At 40.7% G+C, this 23946-nt stretch overlaps 1 protein-coding gene across 2 annotated transcripts in view; it reads right to left on the minus strand.

The window, feature by feature from the left end:
- CLNK (cytokine dependent hematopoietic cell linker) overlaps positions 1-23946 on the minus strand; it is a 264742-nt gene that overhangs the window by 177656 nt on the left and 63140 nt on the right. For both annotated transcript variants that reach the window (XM_520687.9, XM_009447358.4), the window contains exon 2: positions 14211-14263. In XM_520687.9, the coding sequence (XP_520687.3) occupies positions 14211-14221 (11 nt within the window). In that variant the 5' untranslated portion in view covers positions 14222-14263. The remainder of the gene's footprint in view (positions 1-14210; positions 14264-23946) is intronic.

Raw genomic sequence — 23946 nt, forward strand, 5'->3', positions numbered from 1 at the left:
ATCAAAAATGAAATGAAAATACAGAGGACTACTGAAATTTATTAACCTTTGGCAAGCTTAATCAGGAACAAAAGTGGAGACACCAACAGACCAAGTAAGAACTGAAAAAGGGAACATCATTATAGGCACAACAGACTTTAAAATGGTAAAAGAATATTAGTGAACAAACACATATGTAGAAAAATATCTAGCAACAAAAATTACTCATGAGGGAATAGTAAAACTGACTATCTTTCTATAACCATCAATGATATTGAACCAATAGCTGAAAATCTTCCCTCAAGGAAATACCAATTCAAGATCAGTTTGCTGAGAAAGGTCCAATGTATTCCCCATTACATAGTCTCTTGTCCGGAATGGAAAATTCGGAAATACACTGCAACTCATTTGATGAGGCCAGCACAAATGTAATGCTAACCAGCAAGGAGAGTGAAAGAAAGAAAATTACAGGCCATTCTCATTAATACTCATTAATGAAACACTGCACTAATGTATTAACAAATAATAATATGTCATGACCAAGTTGAATTTATCTCACAAATTCAAGTTTTGTTTAACATTACCAAACCCATTAACATAAATCTTTATATTAACAAAAGCAGAAGGAAAAATATATAATCACTTTAATAAATAAGGAAAATATTGATTAAATACATAGATAAATATATATTGATTAAATATATATATATATATATATAGAAAGTCTCTTGGCAACCTAGACTCTTTAACCTGATATTCAAAGCCTACCTAAACGTGAAAACAAGCTTTGCATTTTGTGGTGAAACATTAGAGCATTTCCGTCAAGATTTAGAACACAGGTGCCTGCTATCACCACTTTAATCCAGCCTAACCAGTGTAGTCAGGCAAGAAAGAAAAAAATGTAAAGGAAATGGAGAGGAAGAAATAAAATTTAATTATTTATGGATGATATAATTATCTATATAACAAACATAAAAGAATAGACAGATTATTCGAATTGATAAAACTTTTAGGAAGCCTGCTGTCTGCATCACATCAAAAATATACACTAGCAACAGACATGAAAATATGAAATGTTGACATCTTAGCATTTACAATATCATTAAAATAAGTAAAATGTCTAAAAATGATTTATCGGCCAGGCGTGGTGGCTTACGCCTGTAATCCCAGCACTTTGGGGGGCCGAGGCGGGAGGATCACTAGGTCAGGAGATCGAGATCATCCTGGCTAACACAAGTGAAATCTGTCTCTACTAAAAATATAAAAAATTAGCTGGGCACGGTGGCAGCGCCTGTAGTCCCACCTACTAGGGAGGCTGAGGCAGGAGAATGGCGTGAATCCAGGAGGCTGATCTTGCAGTGAGTTCAGATCACACCACTGCACTCCAGTCTGGGTGACAGAGCGAGACACCGTCTCGAAAAAAAAAAAAAAAAAAGGATTTCTCAAAAAGATGTTAAGGTCTGGTCTTTTGGAAAGAAAATTATGAAACATTGTGGAATTATGTTGAAGAAGTTCTCTCTGTCTCTTGGTCTCTCTAGAGATATATAACATGTTCATGAACTAGAGAACTCAACGTCATAAAGATGTCATTTATCTTCTAAGTTATCTGTAGATTTCAAAGTAATTCCGACCTAAAACCCCCAAAGACAGAGAGAGAGAGAGAGAGAGAGAGAGAGAGAGAGAGAGAGAGAGAGAAAGCGAGAGAGTGTGTGTGTGTATCCTATATTCACATGAAAGAGCAGACATTCAAGAGCCAATGTCCTGCTGAAGTGCTAGCTGGGGAATATAAATTCCAAGATATCATGAGCTACAACAAAGTTATACTAATTAGGACATGTGCATTGACATGGGGCTGATACATTAATCATGGCAAAGAAAACCTAGAAAAGATCTACCTAATAAAACTTGGTTTATGACAGAGCTGGCATTGCAGATGAGTGGAGGAGGGATAGATAGCTTTTTTTTTTTTTTTTTTTTTTTTTTTGAGACAGAGTCTTGCCCTGTTGCCCAGGCTGGAGTGCAGTGGTGCGATCTCGGCTCACTGCAAGCTCAGCCTCCCGGGTTCACGCCATTCTCCTGCCTCAGCCTCCTGAGTAGCTCGGACTACAGGCACCCGCCACCACGCCCAGCTAGTTTTTTGTATTTTTAGTAGAGACGGGGTTTCACCGTGTTAGCCAGGATGATCTCGATCTCCTGACCTCGTGATCTGCCTGCTTTGGCCTCCCAAAGTGCTGGGATTACAGGCGTGAGCCACTGCGCTCGGCTGATAGCATTTTTAATATATAGAGCCGAGTAAATTGTTTATCCATGCGAAAAAGAAAGAAAGAAAGAAAGAAAAGATCCCCAAACTCCTCCACACTATACACAAATTAATCAATTGCAGGCTATTAAAGATTTAAAAGTGAAAGGCAGATTTTGTGATGTTTGGAATTCAACGTAGGAAGCTATGATCTCATGTTAAGTTTGTTTAAACAATACACAAAATGAATGAATCATAAGGAAAAGTTCGCTATGACTCATTGACCTGAAATTACGGTCACCAAAAGGAAATATCAAAAGAGAATAACAACTCAAGTCACAAAATGAGAAAAGTGTACAGAATAAATAAATAATGCATACAAACCAATATGAAAACGTCAAATGCCTGACCAAAAAAAAAAAAAAAAATCTTTTGCCTGGCAAAAGATTTGACAAGCACTGTGTGCAGACGAGAAAAGCTTAATGGCTAATAAATAGCTGAAAGGATGCTTAGCTACACCATAGTCAACAAAATACAGATTAAAGCTACACTATAGTCAAAAAATACAGATTAAAATCACCCACTGGTTTGGTAAAAATTAAAACTGCCAGTATGGAAGGACTGGCATGACTTTGTCCAAAGTCATGAAGAAACTGGGTAACATAGGCACACTTGTGGGTAGAAAGCATAAAATGACCTGGCTGCTTTGGTAATTGTGACATCACCTAGTAAAATCAGAGGTGTGCATACTCTGAGCCTCAGAAATTTCAATCCTAGGAATATACCTTCTGTACAGATACTCCTGAATCTACGCTTTAGGACATGTAAACTGGATTGTTCTTAACAGCACTTGTATTAGCAATATTTAGGAAACAACTCAAGTGTCTATTGACTGGAGAGTGTATAAATAAATGGTATTATATGCACATAAAAATATTATATTTCCATAAAATGGAAATACACATGGCTATCTACAATAGCATGGATTATCTTTCGAATGTACATTGAGGCAGTCATAAAACAGACTATAGAACAATCAGAACTAAGATTTACATAGCTCACATTATGTTCTAGACGCTGTTTTAAATGTCTTACACAAATTAGCTCATTTAATTCTCACAAGAATACTACAAAGTACACACTATTATTATTTTAATTTTGCAGATGACAAAGCAGGTACTGAGACTTCTTAACTTTCTCAAGAACTCATAGCTCATAACTGGTAGAACCAGTTATCAAAACTCGGCAGTCTGGGAGCAAGATAAAATCTGTAACATGATTCTTTTGGCAGGAAACTCAAAATCCAGCAAAACCAAAGTATTTATAATGATATAAACTAAAGATAAAAGCAAGTGAATGATTAACCCACACTTCAGGATAGTTTTTGCTTGTTAGGGGTGAGGAGTTGTGAACATGAAAGGAGGAATGAAAACATCAGAATTAATGGTAATTCATAAAAACTGAGAATGCATACACATATCTGATATGTTTTATTGTTCTTTATGCCTTATGCATATTTTATAACTATTCCTTTGTATCTAATCAACATTTAAAGCAATTGAAAAAATTAAAAGAGAAAATGAAACCTTGACAAAGATGGTAGAGAAATACTTCATGTTTCTTCATCATAAAACTCCTCGAATCTTTGCAGATAGAGTTCTTAGAAAAATCTACAGAAGATGAACTGGATGTATAATTTTCGTTATTCACAGAATTTTTGTTCAAACAGACAACAATGGGAACAAATGGCAGCACAAATGCCTCTAATTGCAGCCTACCCAAAAGGAGGCATTTCAGGGCAGCAGAATCCAGACCGCCAACACAGGATTTTAAAAATTGTCAGCCAGATTCAGGCCTTTATTCTCCTTCTGATTTTGCACTGCAGCTTCTTCTCCTCGCCAATCGAGAGATGAAAAATCAAATTCCACCATCTATCCTAAGTAGTCAAATTATCTTTCCAATTACTTAGAATCAGCTTTTGAGCAACAGAAGTCAAATTATCAGTCTTAATGTTATTCTTTACATTAAATCTGGGTAGAAGTTCTCCAGCTGCTGTAATTACTTGAGGAAATCTATCCCCACTGTCTCCTCCATTTGCTGCTTGGTAACATCCCATTGTTCCTCAAGGTCAGCTCACGTCACTGCCTCTGTGAGGATGTCTCCTGTAATGCCACCACACCCCTTCCCAGGATTTGCTCCAAGTAGAATAACCACTCACTCCTCTGTGTCCTCTTAGCACTTTGCACACACTCAGAACAGAGGACCTCTTATTAGCATCCTGCTCACCCACTATCACTTGCTGATTTATTATTATTCTCACTTACAATGAATGTTCTTCATGGTGGAATATCAGGTCATATGAATCTTTAAGTTGTATCCTGAATATCTAACAGCAAAGGCCCTTGCATGAAGCAATGATTGTGATGATGATATAACCAGCCGACAATATCTGTTCCAGTCATCTGTTGCTGCCTAACACACCACTCCAAAACAGTAGCTTAAAACGACGGTTTGTTTTTCTCTCTCCTGGTTCTCAGCTGGGGGGTTTCCTCTAGGGGTCTCTGGTGCTGTTTCATTCAGATGGTTATTTCAGGGCTGAACTGAGCTGAACGCCCAGACTGGATCCTTGGTTCTCAAGGCGGGTGCCTAGTGCCCCAGCCTCCCTGTCTCTCCACAGGGTGTCTCCCCAGGGCTTCTCCGCAAGGCTTGGGTGTCTTTACAGTAGAGCGGTCATAGCATATGACTTTGGAGGAAGGTGGCTTCTAAAGGCAGGAAGCAGAGCTGGCCAGACAGTTAAAGACTATGCACGGACCCGACACAGTGTCCCTTCTGTCACACTCCGTTGGTCAAAACTGCTGTAGGCCCATGCAAGTTAAGGGAGGTGGAGAAATAGATTCACCCTTGAATGGGAAGTGTCAGCATACACTGCAGAAAAGCATGTGGTGTGGGATACATTGTTGTAGCCATCTTTGGAAAGTATTAGATTGGTGTAAATGTAATCACAGTTTTTGCTATTAAAAGAAATTGCCCATTTGGGAGGTGAGGCGGGTGGATTACCTGAGGTCAGGAGTTTGAGACCAACCCAGCCAACATGGTGAAACCCCGGGTCTACAGAAAATACAAAAAATGAGCTGGGCATGGTGGTAGGCACCTGTAATCCCAGCTACTCAGGAGGCTGAGGCAGGAGACTTGCTTGAACCTGGGAGGTGGAGGTTGCAATGAGCTGAGATCATGCTACTGCACTCCAGCCTGGGAAACAAGAGCGAAACTCTGTCTCAAAGAAAACAAAACGAAACACACAAAAAAACGGTAATTGCTAAAAGTGTGATTACTTTTGCACCAACCTGATTCAATTGGCTACAGCGCCTATGGCATGCTCCCTATGTACCAGACACGGTGCTACACACACTGTATACATTAAGTTGCTTAAATTTCTCAACAACCCTTTGAGATAGTTACTATTACGATTTCATTTAATAAAGAAAATGAGACTCAGGGAGGCTAAGTTCCTAAAATGTCACGGCTCTGTTGGCACATGGCCAACCAATATTTCTGTTGGATTATTGCAGAGCTATACTTCTATTGAAGTATTTGTTCTCCCCAGTATGGGAGACAGATAAATATTTGACTTTATCATCTCCTTTCACGGATTACCTCAACAGAATCCTTCCTAACCTCTCTCAGAAAAAATCCTCCCCACTCCCATAAAAAATACAGAGAAGAATGGAAGTCAAGAATGAAGAACCAAGCTGGAGGCAACTGATATCTGGCTTATGGTAAGTACTTCTTTCCTCTTATTTGTGACCTGATCTCTCTTTACCAGGAATTCTGAAATTTTACACATCTAGATCTCCAGGAATTCCTTTTTTTTTTTTCCTTTCCAAGGGATACATTTTCTAGGACTTCCTGATATTGGTCCCAAATCATATTAATTAAAAACTTTTGGCAATCATTTTACAATTTTACTGTCAGGTGTACTTGAACTTAACAAAATTTTCCTGAAGTCAAGTTTTCTCCCTTCTTATGTCTCGTCTGTAGGGGAACGTTGGGCCAATGCAAGTTATAGACATGCAAATGACCAGTGTTTTGGACTTCATGGCTAAAATAGCAACCATAAATGCTCGACTTTATTACTGATTTCTCTGTATGTTTTTACAATCAGATACTATTCTGTTATAAACTATCATCGTTGATCAGGTTCTCCAAACACTGGTTTAGTTCACAATATTTCCTAGGATGATTGTTTTTCCTTATTTCCATGTAACAAAATGCAGCCTCTTAATATTTGGGCATGATTATGTTAATTGAATTTGTCAAATTAGTTCATGAGTTGTGTTGTTTTCCTGCAGTGGAAGAACATAAAATATGGGATGCCTAAGGGATTGAAAGATTGCATAGCTATAAAACGACTGTAATAACATTGGGAGACATTATACATATGATACATCAAGTTAAAAACAAAATAGAATGGATAGTTTTATTGGAAAGCCTAAAAGGAAATATCCAATACCATTTACCATTTTTCAATGATTCAATTAGTGGTAGTTTCTCTTTATGTATATATTTTTGTATCTTAAATGCTTTACAAAGAATATACATTACTTACATGATAACAAACTCATGCATTAAGTACATCAGAGCCTTTATTATTCTTTGTGACATTTTCAAAGACCATAATGATGAAAACTCTAACCTTGTGGACAGTCAGTAGGAGACTTTGTTCAGCTGGAAGTTTCCCAAGTGGTGATAAGCTAGTTAAGTCAACTAGTTCTATCAGCAGCTGGTAATCTTGCCAGTAAGAGAGAGAGAAGACTATCCTGACATCCTCTATTCCCTCATCACCGACCATCTTTATTGAGTCTCAAAGCCAACCACACCTGCTGCTCCTGCAAAAGTATCACTGGCCAAGTCTGCAACCTCTGGCAAACTCTATCTCTGGATCTCAGCTATGTTCCCTCACAGCTTGCAGCTTTTTAATTACTAGCCAACCACGAAGCTGAATCCTACCTATATGACTTTGATAGCATCAGAGGACAGACCCAGTTGGCCCGAGAGTTGGTTCATAATTACTTCTGGGTAACTAGGAGGGCAGCCATACTGACTACACAGCTGGGTGTAGGACTCTGATCTCAGGGTGCCAAAATTGCTTGTTCTCATTTTCTCTAGATTCAGTGGGATTTACACTTATTTATTCCTGCAAATCAAAATGAAGGTGCCCCTGGAGGTCGAAAGCAGGGGTTGTTCACACATGTCATGAAGGAAAATAATGATCTGGAGTTTACATGGAGTTTTATCATTCATACACACAGAGAGAAATATCATCTATTGGGCAGCTCCTGTGTGCCAGACATTGAGCCCTCTCAAGAGGAGCTGATACACATCACCACCTAGGAACTGAATGCATTTTATTGTGCAAGGTTTCAAAGAGCAAATATGCCTCTAATGGGCAAAACAGTCATTCACTCAGGTGATGTATCCGTGATGAGAAATACACAAGCATGATGTTCTTAATCACTATGTCTTATGATATAAGATCACGGATTTTGGAGTCAGAAATATGTCAGTTTTATTCCTGAATCTGAATTTGGGAAACTTGTTCTTATGTGGCAATATGGAATGCTGTTTTAGTGCTGAGCCATCAGAAAGTATGACATAGATCCTCATGGAGAATGACTAGCACAGTGCCTGGCGTGTCAGGGAGGGTAAACAATTTTTGTATCCTTTTTACTCTTTCAGTCTTAAAACTAGACACTGCATTCAAGTGAGAAAAGTATTGCAGAGAAATATCACTATTTTTGCTTAGGAAAATGCAAAATGTCAATGATTAACATTGACTTGAAGGTGACTTTGTTGATGTCAATACAAAGAGGAATTTTCTTGCTGTTTCCTAAGTCATAGGCTCAGAAGGTAATCAGCTCTTTATCCAAAAGAGTGTTTGAGAAGATTCTCAATTCTGTCTCACACAGCTATTGCTAAGGAAATTATAACCATGTGTGGAAGGTAGAATTCTATACCTCTACGACTCTCTCCACCTCTAAATAGCTATCTCTATTTTATTGTTTTGTTTGCCATCAAAACTCTTTCCAAAACAAGCAAATAGGAAATACATATTCCCTATGCAAGAAAAGAAGTGCTAGGTTATTACTAGATAGTATGAACTTGTGTTCCTACATAATATTAGACTATTAGGGTAGAGTTACATAATGTATGCAGCATACACAGGGTTGTCTGCTGGGGAGCATCACAACACCGTCTGCTCTAATACTTCTAGAATATATAGTGTTAAGTTTAATCTTGGTGATAAAACTGCCTCATAAAACTCTATAGGTAGCAACTTAAATGTCCAACACCAAGGGCAAGATAAAATAAACTGCCAAATAAAATACAGGTTCGCCATGCTTGATCTAAATCCCCTGGGGCCAGGAATTCAGAATATTGTGGATTTTAGAAAAGTAACACAGTGCATGTGCTGTACACTGGAACAACCTCTGGTTATTAAACACGCTAATATTTCTGTAGTGAAACATGCGATGGTTGGATTAATTGGGATTAATGAAGAACATACATTACCCTGTTGCACGTCAGGTTTTGCTGTCAAATTAACTACAAAACCTTTCAGTATTTCAAAGGTTTTTGACTTTGAAATTGTGGAGAAGGGGTGAGAAACCTTATTTAAGTCATAGCTCAAAACACCATGATTTTAAAGAAAATTTAATCATGTAAGACAATGTTCAGAAAAGGAAACATTGTTATTAAATGAATGACTTAAAACAATGAGTTTTAAAAGTAGATTTTCTAAAATTTTAAGATATTACACATAGATATAGAAAAATAAACTAAGACAACTGTAGCAAGTTAGTGCTGGGTATTAGGATAATTGGTAATTTTCATTTTCTTCTTTGTACTTTTGTATATTTTCTAAAATTTCCATCAATACTGGGGACAATTTCACCAATGAACAAAATAAGCTTAATAACTGTTTAAGCCTTATTTCAAAGTGGACACTCTGGAGACCTTTGCTCTCTGATCTATCCCCAATCTGGGATGTGCAAGCGTGACTTTCACCCAAATTCCCAAAAGAGCCTGGGTGGCCAGTGCAGGGCATTGGCTTACTGGAAAGAGCCCAGAAGCAATCACTCAGGTGACTTTGTCTCTTCCAAAGCACTCAGAACCACAGCGTCAAGGTTCTTACCAGTCCTGTCCAGAATGATGAAGAGGTACTGGAAACCAAACCCCAAGATGCCCTTATCTAGCCCCAGCGGTGTAATGGGGCCGCTAGTGGGTCTGTCTGCTCTTCTCTAATAGCACCAAGGAATGAGGCTTTCTGCAGTTTAATGGATTGCTAGGGAAGCTGCAAGTTTTGTTGCAGGGAAAGTCAATGAAAAATAGCCTGCTAATTTCGGAAGCAATTTAGAATCATGACATCCGGATCCCTTCTTAGTACTTGTGGAGTTTTCTCATCACTCTCTATGTAATACTGAAATAATTCTCTTTACATATGGCTAATGCTCTTTGAGGGCAGGGACTAGATCTTATTCATCTTTATAAATGAGGTGTGTGAAATGTATACTCAATAAATAAATTTGTATATGATTTATGTATACTCAATAAATTCTTTTGACTGAACTGATACAATCATATAAAAAGCATATGTGTGCATATGCTTGCATTGTATGTCTGCATACATATACATGCATATATATCCATAGGTTCACATACACATGTGCATATATAATATATATTTCTATATCATCCATTCATTTATACTTATTAAATTTTCATTGTAAAAGTGCTTAGTGAGAGATAGTCCTATGATTTAAATGTTTGTGAACCCCTTAACTTCATATGTTGAAAGCTAATCACCAAGGTAAGGGTATTAAAAGGTGGGGCCTTTGGGGGCTGATTAGGCCAAGAGGGCAAAACTCCCGTGAAATGAGATTAGCACCCTTATAAAAGAGGTCCCAGAGTCATTCCTTGCCTTCTTTACCATGTGAAGACACAGCAAGCAGACGGCTGTCTATGAATCAGGAAGCACTCTCACCAGACACTAAATCTGCTGGCCCCATGTTCTTGGACTTCCCAGCTCCCAGAACTGTGAGAAATAAATTTCTGTTGTTCCTGAGTTACCCAGTCTGAGCTATTTTGTTATAGCCACCCGAGAAGACTAAGGCAGATAGTAAGGAATTAGTCATAGTTACAAAGTCTGCTTAGGATTCCGGGTTATAAAATTGTAAGAAATTCCAGATTATAGAATTATGAGACATTATTCCACAAAACTGGATGTAGATTACATTCAGTTGAGCATTAACAAATAAAAAAAAAGGAATGATGTCTGACTATTCTGGTTTCTTTGCTTTGGGGAAGGACACTGAAATTGTTTTTGTTTAAAGCCTCCCTGATGATTCTAACGCTCCTTCAGGTTTAAAATCTACTACCTTGAATTGACTGGGTTAATAATTTTGACAAAGGAAGTGAGAACTACCCCACAAGGCACAGCAAAAGAAAAACCTCTGTGTGTGTGGTGATGGGGGGCACACGTTTCCAAACTACACTCACACCCAGCCTGACATGTGGCTCCTTCTCTGAGTCATGCCTTGGCGACTGCTGTGGATAAGTTCTCAAGTGTGCCAGGAAGGAAACGGTGCTGGGAACTCCTGTTCTAGTTCAGCACTTCTCAGGCTTTAATGTGTCCAAGAATCAACCGAGGATCTTGTAAAAGTATGGATTCCGACTCAGCATGCCTGGGCTGGGCTGTAGCAGCTGAGATTCTGTGTTTCTAACAAGCTCCCTGGTGATGCTGACACTGCTGCTGTGCAGCCTGCCCTTAGATCAACAGCATCTCCCAGCTCAGGACACCCTGGACAGGAAACCCGAAGGTGGAGAATAAAATGTGGAGTGTACTAGGGCATCTTACCTTTCATTTGTGTGGTGCCAACTTATGCATTTCTCTTTAATGTGTAAGTGTACTGATGGAGGCGTTCTAATTTTAATATTTACTTTTTACTTTGGGGCAGGCCAGCAGCAATCCCATACAGATTGACTGGCCTGAGGGTGCACAAGAGGAAAGAGTGAAGAAGAGTTTGGGACTAGGGGAGGAAAAGGATGCTCTGAGCTTTAGGAAAGAAGAAGAGTTATTCTTCAAGGCAGGTTCCTAATGTTGAGGTGTCAGTCAAGTGTGAAGGCTCCCCGTGGACTCATCCTAATGGGAGGAAGCTAACGTTTGTGAAATGGTGACGGTTTGGCTGTCCTCTGGCCTACGCATTGCCAGCTTCAAATCTAAGGTTACTGTAAAGCTGAAATCACAAATTTCCCTTTGGAAAGCTTGGTGAGAAGCCATCTTCAACAGAGACCAACTCCCTGGCTAAAAGACAAAGCCACTGAAAGTCCTCATAAAAGGGGAAAACCTCTCCTCTTATAGAAGAGGCCCTTGGCATAGGGTGGAATCATTAAAAGACATAGAGTCGGGCGCGGTGGCTCACGCCTGTAATTCCAGCACTTTGGGAGGCTGAGGCTGGCGGATCATGAGGTCAGGAGACCGAGACCATCCTGGCTAACATGGTGAAACCCTGTCTCTACTAAAAATACAAAAATTAGCCAGGCATGGTGGTAGACACCTGTAATCCCAGCTACTCGGGAGTCTGAGGTAGGACAATCACTTGAACCAGGGAGTTGGAGGTTGCAGTGAGCTGAGATCATGCCACTGCACTACAGCCTGGTGACAGAGCAAGACTCCGTCTCAAAAAAAAAAAAAAAAAAAAAAAGGCACAGAAGCAGAGACGGAAAGGGTGGAAATCTCAGCTGCAAAGCCAAGCAGATGCTCATGGCAAATATTGACAGACATTTCAAAGCTATCCCACGTTGCCCCTGAAGAGGGGAGTGAGTGTGAAGATAAAGGCTGCTGCCCTGGACTGAATGGTGGCCCTACAACACATCCACATCCAAATCTCCGTCACCTGTGAATGTGACCCTGTTTGGGAAAAGCATCTTTGCAGATGTAGTTAAGGATCTTGATAAGAAATCATTTCTGACTATCCAGGTGACCCCTAAATCCAATGACAAATATCTTTATATCAGACAACCAGAGGGAGATTTGAGGTGAGATGAAGAAAAGAAAATATGGCCAGAGAGGAGAAGGTCATGTGAAATGGAGGCAGAGAGGAGAGTGAGGCGGCCACGGGCAAGGAAAGCCAGGAGCCTCTGGGAGCTGAACAAGACCAGGAAGTATTCTTCCCTTGAGCCTTTGGAGGGAGAAAGGCCTTGCTGAACCCTTAATTTCGAATTTCTGGCTCCCAGAACTATCAGCGAATAGATTCCCAGTATTTGAATCCATGCAGGTGGTGGTAATTTGTTAGAGCAGCCCAGGACACTAATACACCTGCTGTGCTGTGTATGCCATCAGCACAAACCTCCAATTTGTCTGTCCTACAATGAAACTGCCATTTGCCACGTTTATCCCCAGTGCTAATTTGGGTCTGAGAGTTCATCCCCTTTGTGGTGCAACCACAGGTTAACCAGCTCACCTGGATTGACATCAGCCCTGACTCCCTTACTGGTGCCTTCTCCATTTCCCACAGTCAAAGGAATAATGGAAGGAGCACTGAACTGGGAGTCAGACAGACTTGAATTCCAGCTCCACCTTCATCTCAATGCTCTGAGCCATCTCAGACAAGTCATTTAGATGAAGAAGCTAATTTTCCAAGAAGAACTAGTAATACCTGCCACCCAGTCCTGCTGTAAGGATCGGGGAGGAAAAGGAGGTCACAAGCAAAGAAGGGATGCTTGATGAGCTTAATTCTCACTCGGGTGAGGAGCCCATCTGTGGACTATGTGCCAGGGAGCTCCTGCTGTGCTTTTCATGGCAAGAGGAAGAGCAGAAGCTCCAGCCTTCCCATCCCATGGGCTTGGCTGTGAGTCAGGTCACTCCACCTGGACACCTGTGGGCATCCATGGGTAGCTGAGATACCGGGGCTGTCACAGCACCTGCTACTCTCTCTGTCTCTTGGACCAGAACCCTCCAGCCCGTGCCCACCTGCGAGCTACAGTCATTGCAGTCTGTCTCTTGGACCAGAGCCCTCCAGCCAGTGCCCACCTGCGAGGTACAGTCATTGCAGTCCCCTAGCCTCCCGCTAGGATCACGACATCCACCCAGAAACCAGGCAGTCCTCCTCCCTGAGTCAGATTCTGCTTTTCAAAGGGTTAAGGAACTTCTTGCATATCCAGAGAGTAAGGATATCATCATTCTCCAGTATCATACAGATGTAAAATGACAGGGCAAGGGAGTTAAAGTAGGTCTGGCCTGCCTAACTCTGAAACTCCTGCTCTTTCTAATACTATCACTCTGCTTTTCACACCAAAGAGGAGTAACAAAACTACCTTTCTGACTGGTAAAATAAAGCAAATAAATAGACAAGGAAATTAATTTTAAAACTGGTCCACCAAACTTTGCCAATTTCAAGGTCTTTTTTCTTTTCACTGTAAATATTTCTTAAACTTTTGAGTCCTGCTATTTTTTTTTTTTTTTTGCTATACTATAGACATCAGGGATGGCATTTTTTTTTTTTAATCAGGCACAAATTTCGATGTCTCAGACTGACCACACCACTTTTGGTGTCCACAAAGAGAAAGTTGGACTCCAGGCTTTCTCCTGTGGGAAAAAGCTCACAAACCACTGTCCTTTTACCTATTCCTTCTCACCCATGGGTGGAAACTGTCTGGGTGCCCTTCTAGCATCATGGTGCTCGGATATCTTGTCCCTGCCCACCACACACCCATGCTGGGTGAGAGCAAATGCTCTGTCCATGAGAAAATGCTGCTACTGGAAAGAGGAGTGTTCTGAACACCAAAGCCCACAGTCTCAACCATGGCCTCTCAGGAAATCCCTTTTCCATGGGCGGCCACATTGGCATCATTTCTCAGTTCATCTTCCAGAAAACACCTCCTGTCCCCACCAAGAAAAGGGAACTGGGGCTCACAGTGATCCCACGGTACTTACTGCCTGTTCATAGTTCTTGGCACTTGGCAGGTAAGAGGGATCTTCAATTCAGCCTGTGGAAACAAAAGCAAACGCGTTACTGGAACTTCCACATCATGTTTTAATTCTGGAGAACAAGCCACTATTGCTGCTTGTTAAAATCGGATACAGGTGCTGGTTTAAAGGAAATGACAGAAAGAGAATCAATCCAGGTCAAGAATTGGCTTATTTCTGGAACACAGTGGGGGAGGGGATTTCTTTCTCTGACAGGCTGTCCTCTTTCTGTCAGCATTCATCCCATCTGCCCCCGGGAGCTGAGCAAACATAAACTGAGCCTGGTTTTCCCTGGTGTGCAATTGTGTGCTTCCCCTGGGCACCGAGGGCATGTTAGCCAGGCTTGGCTGGCTCTGCTCTGAGCCAGAGCATGCAGAAAGGGCGCTTTTCATTTCCAAATGTGGCTTTAAATATTTATTGAAAGTTACAGTTCTATATCACTTTATGTAGAATGCAACATTTTATTTGAGCCTTGTATTCACCCACATAGTAAAGATTATTAGTGTTATTTACCATATAAATTAGCAGCAGAGACCCTGGGAGTATTCAGTAAGGGCTTCGTATCAATGATCTCATATAATCTACTCAAAGGCCCTGAGAGGTGTAAAGGATATCAGCTGAGGTTCCAGCAAGAAACAGATGACACTCTCAAATTGGGTAATTTGAGAACAGCTTAATAAAGAGACCATTTAAAAGGTGTGGGCAGGGTAGAAGGAATCCACAGAAGACAGTGAAGTATCTGGGAGTGGTAACAAAAGGGCGCTGTCACATGCCTGGGCTTGGAGGGATTTGGGGACCAGGTAGGCACTGGGACACAGAGACAGGTCTCTCTTTCTGGGTTGCGGGTAGAGGAGCTGTGGCTTTCAGTTGTGGGACCTGCAGGGAGGGAGCTGTGTTGGGTGGAAAGAAAATCCCCATCTCACGCTCCCTCTGCCCTGGATCTCCTGATGCCATCTCCCATTGGCCAAACTCAACAGAAAGCCAAGGGCGAGGAGCTGTTAATATGATTTCATATCTATCAGCTTCCCTGGGCTCCCAGATGAGGGGAGTAGGGTAGAGAGTGGGTTTTACAGTTAGACAATGATACCCAGGAAGATTTAATTATGTGACCGAGAACACCCATCCCGCAATAAGAGCTGAGGTCCAGAGGACCCAGAAATTTCCATTTCCTAACCTGTCAGCATATGGCACCCCACTGAGCCTTCGGCATTTTTAGTATATTCTGCCATTCATCTATCCATTCATTCACTCATCCATCTGGGAAACTACCATTTACTGAAAATGTACTTTGTGCAAATATTGTGCCCAGTGAGACACAGTCCCTGCCCTTAAGCCACTTCTAAAACTAAGTATAGTATAGTTCCTGCATCCCTCCATGACATCCCTCCTGTTATTAAAATGTTTTGCAAAAAACAGATAATTGTAAAACAAAACATAACAAATCCTAACTCTGTCTTGGAGAGCCAGCCAGGGTGATCTTCACAGAGGAGATAATACTTGAGCTTTGCCTTGCCAGGTAAGTCTGGGTCTTCTGGGCTCAAAATTAAGGGAGGTGTTCCAAGCAAATGGAGCATCATGGTGTGAAGATGTTACAATGTATATTGCGCCAGAGTGGCTTTGCACATTTTGGTGAAACTAGAAGGGTTGGTAGCTGGGATGTTGGTAGTACATGAAAAAGAATGAGGGAAGGTCCCTTGGATTGAGATGATCAAGGATCTTGCATGCTAAGGGATGGGATCTGAACTTCAACTGTGTGATCTTCAACCCATACTGGTAACCCATACTGAAGAACTTGAACCAAGTTCTATGTCCTCTGATACCCTGTGTATTTTCCTCTGCCCTCACCCACCAGCCTCATCCCCTCGTCTTATGCTTGTAGGTCAATATTGACAGCAGGGAAAGGGGAGGCGGCTGTTAGGCTTTCATTCACTGATGGCCCACTGTGGCAGTGTGTAGAGTGTCTAGTCCATGGTCTCATTTGGAAGTCATTTCCATCATGGCAGTGGGGAAGGGGACTTGAACTTTCATCAGTGTAATACAAAGAATGCACATCAAATACTGGAAGGGTCCTGGACTGGAAGTTGAGAGACCTCTGTTCAGTTCCAGTGCTGCCATTAACTAGCCGTGTGGCCTTGAAGGAACACTTGGACCCTCCTAGTTTATAAATAGTAGTATCAATATCTTTCTTTTACAGCATGTCTTAAGTGTGAAATAAACTGAAGCATATGAAAATGTCTTACAAACTATGAAATGTTATGAAACACGGATATGCAATTACTTGCATAGCAAAGCAAAGTTTGCAAGTTGCTTTAGCATCAGTCATGTTATATTTGGGTATGTGGGGTTATTGATGACAATTTTTGAATATTAGTATTTATAGAGATTAAATTACTTGATTACAGTCATACAGGACAAATCCATCCCCCATCCCTTAAGAGTATCTACCACTCAATGATAGCTGCTTATACAGCTACTTCATTCTTCAGAATGCATTAAGTAGCACGAAATGGGACAAAATAAACTAGTCTTTACGGACAGCTCCCTGTGTGCCTGGATCTTGGCCAGTTCTTGTGTACAGAGTAAGGGGACCACAGATGCAGAACAGTTTCCTGCAAGGCTTATGCCTCGAATCAGAGTTCTGGCAAGGTGGCCAAGGAAGCTGCTTTCCAGCCCCAGCCCTGCCATGCACTGTGCAGCTTTGAGTAAGGCATTGGAGCTTTCTGGGCTTTCGTTTCTTCACCTGAAAAATGAGCAGCTTAGGCCAAATAGGTCTTTTTCAGCTCAAAGAAATGGAAATAGTTTCATTAAAAAAAATACAATCCATCAATATTTGGTGACAAAAATGGTTTCAAAAGTTAGAGTATGTCATTACATTTCTTATATTTTATTGTCTTCTCCAATAGAGCTCTGTGCAGAGCCAAATTGCAGGAGATTATGCCAAATTGCTAACACCTAGGATAGCAGGGATGGAAACACGAGGGATCAGGGAGGAATCCTTAATTTTTGCCTTATATGTAAACCTCTGTATATTATTTGATTGGTAATATCAGTGCTTATTAGACTTGTATTTTGAAATTTGAATAAAAGTTAAAAATATTAGTAGCTTTTGCGAGATGCAAGCACTTTATTGTATAAGAGTTTAAAAATATTATAGACAGATCCCAAATTCTTCTGACATTTTAAAAAGCAGAATTTGAGGCCAGATGCAGTGGCTCACGCCTGTAATCCCAGCATTTTGGGAGGCCGAGGTGAGTGGATCACCTGAGGCCAGGAGTTCGAGGCCAGCCTGGCCAAAATGGTGGAACCCGTCTCTACTAAAAATACAAAAACTGAGCTGGGTATGGTGGTGGGCGCCTATAATCCCAGCTACTAGGGAGGCTGAGGCAGGAGAATTGCTTGAGCCAGGGAGGTAGAGGCTTCAGTGAGCCAAGATTGCACCACTGCACTCCAGCCTGGGCAACAAGAGTGAAACTCTATCTAAAAAAAAAAAGAAGAAAGCAGAATTTGAGGCCTTGACAACCCTTACCAGAGACTGAGTTAGCCACAAAGTGTCATCAGCAAGACAGAAGAGATGGCATTCTACAGGGGAAACAGCTGTGCTCTACTCAGAATGGCTGACACATTGAAAGCACCACACTCTGATCTAATCTTAGCCATTGTGTAAAGGATGTGGTGAAGTCAGTCAGAAAGAGTCTCATGTCCACTGGCTTTTTGAAGGTAATAAATTATAGAGAATACAAGGCCCTTCCCTTTCTCATGTGTGCATTTTCAAAGACAAGGCAGTGAACACAGATCACCTGTTATATATCCCCCATCTCCCCACCTCAGTAACCTCATAGGGTCTGTGTTATGATCCTCATTTTATACAAAACCAAACAAGTTTTAGTTATAAAGGAAATAATGTATACCCTGATCCATTTCCAAGACGAAGTGCCTTGAATTGGCTTAGGTCAGCAAACTATAGAAGAAACAGCATCCCCCCAACTTAGTTGCCCTCACCTGAACTAAAGAAGTTTAGTCTAAGATAAAAGTTTGCTAGTATGCAAAATAGCTCGCTTTGTCTTTTCTTATCAGCCTATGCAGCTACTTAGGTCATAAGTCAAATACTTAAAGAGCCCTTGAGCTAACTAAGATTGCAATGCATTGTGGGCTGCGACAAAATGCAGCACGACAACCCTAAAAAAAACCACCTAAAGTTCCTGCCTAACAATCAATAGGCAATGTCAGGGAAGATTGTGACCCCATAGTACTCAGCCTACGAGGAAGTGGGGGAGGGACCTGCGCACTATGGGATAAATTGCTTGTTGAAAGTGTGCTAGGTGTGAGTGCATGCCAGACACTGGATCTTGCAAGACTGCCATTGAAAGTGTCACTTTTGCATTCTCTGGATCTCTGAGTCCATTCTCTGGGTTTGAACAGGTGAGTTTGTTTCTCATAGTTATGCTTTGGGACAACTGTTTAACCATTCTGAGCCTCCGTGTGCTTGTCTGTAAAATACGGGTAACACAACAGCTACCCTTAGGACTCTTATGAAGATTACATGAAAAAATACCATATCTAAGACATGGGGGAAATAGTGGTTAATATGAATCTGAACTTGAAGATTAATTAAATGCCTTATATCACTTTAAGTGCCTTAAAGTGGCACTTAGTTAGAAATGAAAGATGCTTAGGTAAGCATCTGCTAATAACCACTGATGTGATCATAGAATCTTGTACCCGCCTATGCTTTGGAATTATCTGGAAACCTTAAAAAATATAATGTCCCAGAAAGTTTGATTCAATTGTTTTAGGGAAAAGCCCGGGTATGGACATTGTCTAAATGTCCCAGATATTTTAACAGGCAGGGAGGCAGAAGGGAGTGGACATGAGTGTCAGTCTATTCCCATCTCCATCTACCCAGCACCACTGACTGGCAGCTTGTCAGTGAACACACCGATTTTTCTCATTCTTATGGAAAGCACCAAATAATCACATGTTCATTCACCTTGCTGTTCCAAACACATCTTAAAGAGAGATTTAGGAACTGGCACTGCTTGTAAATAATCCTCCATACACTTAGAATTATTTCTGAGTCAATTTTTAGCGGAGTGTTTTTAAAAAACCTATCACATCCAAAGATTTTAACAATTTGATCATGGAAAAGGTTTCTAATCATGTCAAGCATCAATTTCTCTCTCAGGTCTTATTTATAGGCAGTGAAGAAGTAAAGTCCAGGCGCTTGCAATTGTACAGGGTAGAGTTTACTACTGTATCTGCAACTATTTATGAGGCTTTACAATGTGCCAGTCACATTCCAGATCCTAGGAATGAGAGAGCATAGAGCATAAGGTATTATGGGAACACAGGGAAAAATATGCCCCAGAGGGATCTACACAGCTTTCTATGGAACAGGTTCTTACCCAGCTTCACCACAACTCCCTTCAGAAGTAACCCCAACTCCCCTTCTTTTGCCTGATTGCCCTGGACAGAACTTCCAACACTATGTTGAATAGGACAAATGTCCATCAGTGATAGACTGGATTAAGAAAATGTGGCGCATATACACCATGGAATACTACTCAGCCATAAAAAAGGATGAGGTCATGTCCTTTACAGGGACATGGATGAAGCTGGAAACCATCATTCTCAGCAAACTATCACAAGGACAGAAAACCAAACACTGCATGTTCTCACTCATAGGTGGTAGGTGAACAATGAGAACATATGGACACAGGGAAGGGAACATCACACACTGGGGCCTGTCAGGGGGTGGGGGGTCTGGGGGAGTGATAGTATTAGGAGAAATAACTAAAGTTAATAAAAAAAAGAAGTAACCCCAACTCCCACATGGACTATGATCATGGAAGGGGAGGCAGGACTTGTAGGCTGTGGAGCGTCAGCCTTGCAGGTCTTTCTCCAAGAGGTCTTACTTCAAGATCTGACCCAGATCAAAGAGTATGCAACATCTTCTTGCCTTGATTCGGAGACCTTGAGAAGCTGGAATGCCCCAGAAATGGAGCACATCTCATGGTGTGTGTGCATTCACTTTCTGTAGGAATTATTTCAGTTTCTCTTCCTGGTTAGCCACAGAAATAAAGCCCATGCATAGCTCTCTCTGTCAAAGAGAAGTGACATTGAGGTGTCATCTGTCAGTTTTGCTTGTGGAACCCAGAGTCACAGCAGGGCACTTGGCATGGGTGATATTAATAGGTCCAGAGTCGACTCTGCTGTGGGGAAGCTGAAGGAAGCTCTGAAGGTCTCAAGAGGAGACCATACCCTACTTTCAGGGACTCGCTGTCAGGGAGGGACCAGGCAGGAGACGTGTTGGGTGGAGCAGTGTGGAGGTACAAAGGAGCCCAGGGTCCTCCAGGAGTCCACAAGGAGAGGCTGCCTGTTTTCATGATGCCAGCTTATTTCTCCAACAAGAAAAAACACCACTCTATTGAGTGCTAGATGCCAATGCAAATCTAATTGCAAATGCCAACATGGGCAATAAAATTGCCTGAGTGTATACCAGGGCCTAAAGCCTAGGCAAAAGAGCCAGAATATGCTCATAATGAATTTACTTTGGGTTGGAACTCTGTGCTTTCATTTCATTAATACAGTTCCCATATAATTTATTAACCCTGACCTGGAACTCTTTGGGGATCCAAAATGAACCCCAGTTTGAGAAATAGTGTGTGTTGTCTCCCTACGGGGCTCACTGTACTCTCCTCCAGGTATAAAGGGGACCATGTCAAAGAGAGGTGCACAGGGTGGTTCACATCCTGAGTGGAGAGACCCCTGCCTCAACCATCTATTTGGACCAAACAACCCCACAGCTTTGGGGCGGATGGTTTCAATGATTATATTTGATTAGCTCATTAAGTAATTTGTGGTTTGAAAATGCTTTGTAAAGATAACGGATTTGATTTCATTGTTCAACCCCCATTTATGAGTGAGAACATGTGGTGTTTGGTTTTCTGTTCCTGTGTCAGTTTGCTAAGAATGAGGGCCTCCCGCTTCATCCGTGTTCATGTTCATGAGAATACATGGACACAGGGAGGGGAACATCACACACTGGGGCCTGTTGGGGGGTTTGGGGCAAGGGGAGGGAGAGCAGCATTAGGACAAATACCTAATTAGGACAAAGCATGTGGGGCTTAAAACCTAGATGATGGGTTGGATGGGTGCAGCAAACCACCATGGCACATGTATACCTATGTAACCAACCTGCAGGTTCTGCACATGTATCCCAGAACTTAAAGCATGAAATAAAAGATAATGGATTTGAGGGTTAAAGAATCACACCTATAGTTTAGAAAACTAAAATAAAGAAAACAGGGTTCTGCAGATGAAAGTATCTATAAGATTTCCAAAGAACATACATTCGATCTGGGCGCTAAAACCAGGATGCCTGCTTCTGAGCTCAGAACCCACCTGGGGTCTGAGTGAATGTTTTAAGAAGCAGAGACTTGTTTTATAAATAGGCTGGATTTTCACGTGTCTTAATCCAAAAATAATTAATACCCTTATGGTATCACAAGCAGTTTAAACAATTAGAAATATGTAATGCAACAATCGCATTTCCTTGTTACCCTTGAGAACTCTTGTTCTCCACTGGGAATTCACCAGTACTACCAAACTGAGCTTGCAAAGAGACATTTATCATAAATATTGCTGCTGCATTTCACCTGATCCAAAATTAATATTTCATGAAGAAAAAAAATGCTTTTAGGGTAAAGAAATTGTTTTGCTCCCAAACATTAGTTACTTATTCCTAGAAGATAATGCTTATGAAAATACTGGCCTCTATTTATTTAAAAGCTTAGGAAATGTCATTCTAATAATATCTACAAGATACCTTCTAGATAGAGGAAATGACCAAAAGCAAACTGTGAACGGCTAAAGAAAAGCTTTGAATGAATCGAGAAGGTAGGAGGTAGTTGTGTAGTTAAAACTGGGTCAAGGCTCAAGAATAAGGTCTATATTAAGGCTTAAGGCTTTTTTTTTAATCATTAAAACAGGAAAAAAGGAAAAGAATATAAAACCCACACAATTCACATCTGACTTTTTCTGCACAATCACATCACACATATCCAAAATGGTGAATGATTTTTGGAATTGAGAAAGGGAGCATGTGTGTATATTTGGAGAAGAGAGCCAGAAGAGTGTGTGTGTGTCTGTCTATGTGTGTGTGTGTTTGCACACACATAGGAGCTTTGAGTAAACATGTCAAAATCAAGATTTCTCAGATACAGATGATATTAATTTGGTTCCAATTCAGAGTTATATGTATTTTCTTTAATTTTCATATCGAAAATGAGAAAGTTACATTTTAGAGATGCTCATACTTAGAGGAAAATATATGCTGATTGGATTTCTAATTCTATACCCCAGTCAGGTCAATCAGCTCAATTTAATTAAATGTAACATTTAATTTTATTGGATTTCCATTGAGTGGAGGCCTTTGAAGTCAAATGCATTGTTATTATAGATTTCTTTTTTTTTTTTTTTTGAGGGGTAAGGGAGAGTGCTTTCCTAGTTTTTCTGCTATTATGTATGGCATATTTTTATAAAATTTTGCAACTGTCTTGGTAATGAATAACTTCCCTTGAGCATCTCAAGGCAATGTGACTGTGCATTCATTTTTATTTTAAATGATTTTGAAAACACTCTTAATGAACTGATGCAATCTATAGTTTCTGAATTTATTATTCCTGTTGAGTTTTGTTTTTAAAAACCATTTCATTTTTTCTCTTCAGCTGCCTGATTCTGCAGAAAGGGTTTCCTTCCTTTAGTGGTAAGATTCTTTCTCTCTCCTTTTATTCCACTTTGTGGAGAATAGACTTTTTATCCTTTTTCCTGTTCATTTAGCTTTCTCATGTTCCTTTCCTTCCTCTATCCTTCATTTTTCTTCCTTCTCCTACTCCTTTTTTCTTTGGATCTTCCTTCTCTCTGCTCTTATTATTAAAGTGATTTTTACTGTTCACGTAAAGTGAGATTGTAGAAAAATAGTCTCCAAGTTTGCCAAAATCCTAACAGATATTTTATGTTATTATTTTTAAGTTTACCTCTGTCTTGCCCCTATTTTTTTTTTTTTTTTGGCTTTCATAAATGATGGCAGAACCACACTGATTAGACGTAGGCACTTCTAGGCCTGGATTAAATCAGAACTTACCCAACTGTGATTGTTTCTCCATTGCTTGATTAATGCATTGAGATGGTACTGAAGGCAAATTTTAGAGGAAAAAAGGTATAAGAAAATAAACTAAGATTTAGGGATTGCTATATATTTACCACCATTTACAGGCTGGCCCTGCGGTGAAGATAAGGGTGAAGATAAATCCAGTAAACCCCACCATTCCCATGGATGTCTAAAGGCTAATGGCAAAAACACTGTAATCTTTTTTAACAGTCATTTATTAAGCACCTGGTGTATGCTGGTGATTTTCTGAGGAGCTGTTTCATGATCAGGAGAGCCTGAAAAATTTTTAAGGGAAACTTAAAATCCAAAGGGGAAACACAAAAGCCCAGGTAGTCTAAACAAGACTGGAAAAGAGTAATACAACTTAGAGTAGTAGTAATATGGTTTAGCTGTCTGTCCCCACCTAAATCTCATCTCGATTTGTAATCCCCAGGTGCTGAGGGAGGGAGGAGGTGATTGGATCATGGGGGTGGTTTCCCCCATGATGTTCTTGTGATAGTGGGTGAGTTCTCACAAGATCTGATGGTTTTATGA

The sequence above is a fragment of the Pan troglodytes genome, chromosome 3, assembly GCF_028858775.2.
Source record: "Pan troglodytes isolate AG18354 chromosome 3, NHGRI_mPanTro3-v2.0_pri, whole genome shotgun sequence".
Classification (NCBI taxonomy): Eukaryota; Metazoa; Chordata; class Mammalia; order Primates; family Hominidae; genus Pan; species Pan troglodytes.